Raw genomic sequence first — 2,930 nt, forward strand, 5'->3', positions numbered from 1 at the left:
TTTTTTTTTTGTGGATTTCACCATATTATTTCTTAACTTGTGACGAGTATCATAATATTAGTCATACAATCATTTAGCAAAATTTATGCAAAATCAAGTGGTCACTAATAGCAATTGAGTGACCACCTTGTATATATGACAATCCTTGTGCCATTATAATTATCATAATTCTTTCAAGGATGTAAACATAGTAATTCATTCATGAAAATATATTTAGGGATTGTAAAGGAACTCACCATTGATTTTCCATTTGACATATCTTCTATCATACATCCCGATGGAAGTTTCCAAGATGGAGAAGAGGAAGCATCTTGTATCTCTTTGATGAAATCATACGATACATTAGCAATTATCCACATGTTTGAATTAAGTTGTCGAAAGTAGCGAATGAAAAAGAACTCTCGAGGTGCCACAAGAGGTGATAGAATGTGCATTTTTTCGTACATCTGTTAATAATATTAATCTTTCATAAAAATCAAAAAAGAAAAAGAAAAAGAAAGCAAATGACTTTAACCAATTGAAAATAGACTTAAAGAGTCACTTACCAAGTACAAAGATCCATCCAAACTTCCTGAATCAATTACTTCTAGGGTCTGAGCATTAGTAACAATGGTAGGAAACATGTCTTTCCATTTATTCTACAAAATCACTAAGTTATATAAGTTAAAATTTTATTATAATAACTGATGTGTGATGGTAAAAGGACAAGTGTCATATTTTACCGAATCAAGAAGCATCTCAATCAAGTTTGTGGTAGCCATTGCCACGATTCCAGAATCTTTGGAAAATTCAATCTGGGAACCAGAGGATTTAAAATGATTTGCCTTGGGAAAAAGCTTGTCACGGCTATCTCGAGTAATTAAATATCTACCATATCTTGGAGACTTGATCCACTCAGGTTCATTTACTTGTAGAAGTTGCACCAATTCATCCATGGCAGCAGCAGCGGTTCCAATAATGATCGACTTCTCCATCTCCTGTATTTCTCTTAATTGGAACTGTGAGGGGATATTTAGTGAACTCTGTGGAATTTGTTCAGGATCAAGAGAAGGGCATCCTGTCCCTCGACCAAAAAATGGTCTTCCAGGAACGCTCATTGAAGTATCAATGCCAAGAGATTCCATTTGTAACAAAGTTGGTAATTCTCCCTTCAAGCTGGAACATGAGTTAAGCATTCGTTCGTGCTGCAAAATGTAACAAAAATGAGTTCACCTCTCTTCTTTCAAGACTTATCTATATTTGGGCAGGTAATAAAGTCGAAGCCTCCCTCCTTTTGTACTACAAAAAATGAGGTAGAGATAATACCAAATTCCCTAGCTAGGAACGCGTGTAATTTTTTTATTTTTTATTTTTATTTATTTATTTTATTTCTTGTAAGGAAATAATCACCTCTTTTTTCAATAAGGCATTTTCCATTCTCAATTTCTGTATATTACATTGCCTCTCTTCTTTTCCAAGACCTAGACCATCACAAGTTGGGCAGATAATGTTATTCAGAGCCTCTTTCATTGCTAAATTCTCACAATACATTCTTTCATTTTCAGATCGAAGGGTGCTATTGTTTGTTCTCTCTTGATGAACCTGAAATATATAAATTGCTCAATGTTAATTATTAGCACAACTGAGAATGAAATGGGAGACAAGAACATATATGTATACATATATATATATATAGCACCTTCGTCTGAGTTCTTTTATTTTGAAACCAAAACATTATCTTATTGAGATCAAGTGATAGTTCCCTGCTCAATTGTCGCCTCTGATTTTCACGTGGATGTGGGCATTCCTTAAAGAACCTGCACAGTTTCCATCAGTCAGGAGCAAAATATTCATGTTTTCTATTGAATAAATAAAAACATAAATCTTTAAATATGAAAATCGAAAACAATTGAACCAACTATTTAATTCAGTACATTTGCAGCTAGAATCAAAATGTTCAATATTAATTGCTGCATCAAGAAAGTTTTAGCCATTACCCATCATCAAAAATATGGAATCTCTTTCACTTTTAGCAACTATAACCAGAAGCTAAATATTCTTCAATAACTAGAAAATGTTAAGTGTATAAAAAAGAACAATCAAAATAGTAACCATTATCTGAATTTGGATTGCTTCAGTTAAAAAAAAAAATAAAAAATAAAAAATAAAAAATAAAATAAAATCATCCATCATAAATAAAGTTTGCTGTATTTTAATCTTACGCTTCAAGCTTCTGTATTTGTTGTGTTGAGAGTCGATGGCATGGCTTCTTGCCTGTTCTAGAGTTCGAGGTCTGTTTATTGCCTGATCCACTTCCTTCATAGCCAGAATCCATTGTTTACAAAGTTTTCTGCTGTCAGAGATAGTCTGGCAATGTGAAAAGTTCAGCAAACGAAAAATGAATATACAAAATGCACATTCATTTGTTATCTGGTCTCAATTTAGATTGTATGAATTCACCTGTCTATCAAATAATAAATTACAAATTAAAAGAATCCAAGAACTCACCTACTTCAGATAACTGAGAAATAGACTCCAAAATATTCTGGGATGTGATTTCCTTTGGTTTGTGTTTGTGGTGTAGCGCATAATACAGCTATATATGGGAAAGAAGAATATGGAGCCAATAGGGGCTTTGCATTGATGTGTAATCAATATTGTTAAAGAGTTTGACTTCTGTGAATCAACTAAGAAAAATATCACCACATTATTGCAGTAATTAAAGTGCGGATACCATAACAGATAAGCACGGTGACAAATGCATATGTAAAACAGAATACACCACGAAAATCATTTTTATTACGCATTCTATCCTTATTTCATTAACTTATAAGGTCAAATCATTAATTAACTTTCAATCACTCTAGACTTGGATATAAAATTCAATAATGTAATCACAATTCATTAAGTATCTGCATTAATGATTAAACCACTAATGATAGATATATACA

General features: G+C 32.3%; 1 protein-coding gene across 1 annotated transcript in view; it reads right to left on the minus strand.

The window, feature by feature from the left end:
• LOC111389298 (homeobox-leucine zipper protein HDG11-like) overlaps positions 1-2,314 on the minus strand; it is a 21,338-nt gene extending 19,024 nt beyond the window's left edge. The window contains exons 1-8 of the mRNA XM_023014219.1: positions 2,202-2,314; positions 2,092-2,111; positions 1,895-1,949; positions 1,679-1,796; positions 1,390-1,581; positions 723-1,184; positions 546-638; positions 237-446 (exon numbers count right to left, since the gene is read on the minus strand). Coding sequence (XP_022869987.1) covers positions 237-446; positions 546-638; positions 723-1,184; positions 1,390-1,581; positions 1,679-1,796; positions 1,895-1,949; positions 2,092-2,111; positions 2,202-2,314 — 1,263 coding nt within the window. The remainder of the gene's footprint in view (positions 1-236; positions 447-545; positions 639-722; positions 1,185-1,389; positions 1,582-1,678; positions 1,797-1,894; positions 1,950-2,091; positions 2,112-2,201) is intronic.
• Between the last annotated feature and the right edge of the window lie 616 nt (positions 2,315-2,930).

Source organism: Olea europaea, unplaced genomic scaffold (assembly GCF_002742605.1).
Source record: "Olea europaea var. sylvestris unplaced genomic scaffold, O_europaea_v1 scaffold5746, whole genome shotgun sequence".
NCBI lineage: Eukaryota > Viridiplantae > Streptophyta > Magnoliopsida > Lamiales > Oleaceae > Olea > Olea europaea.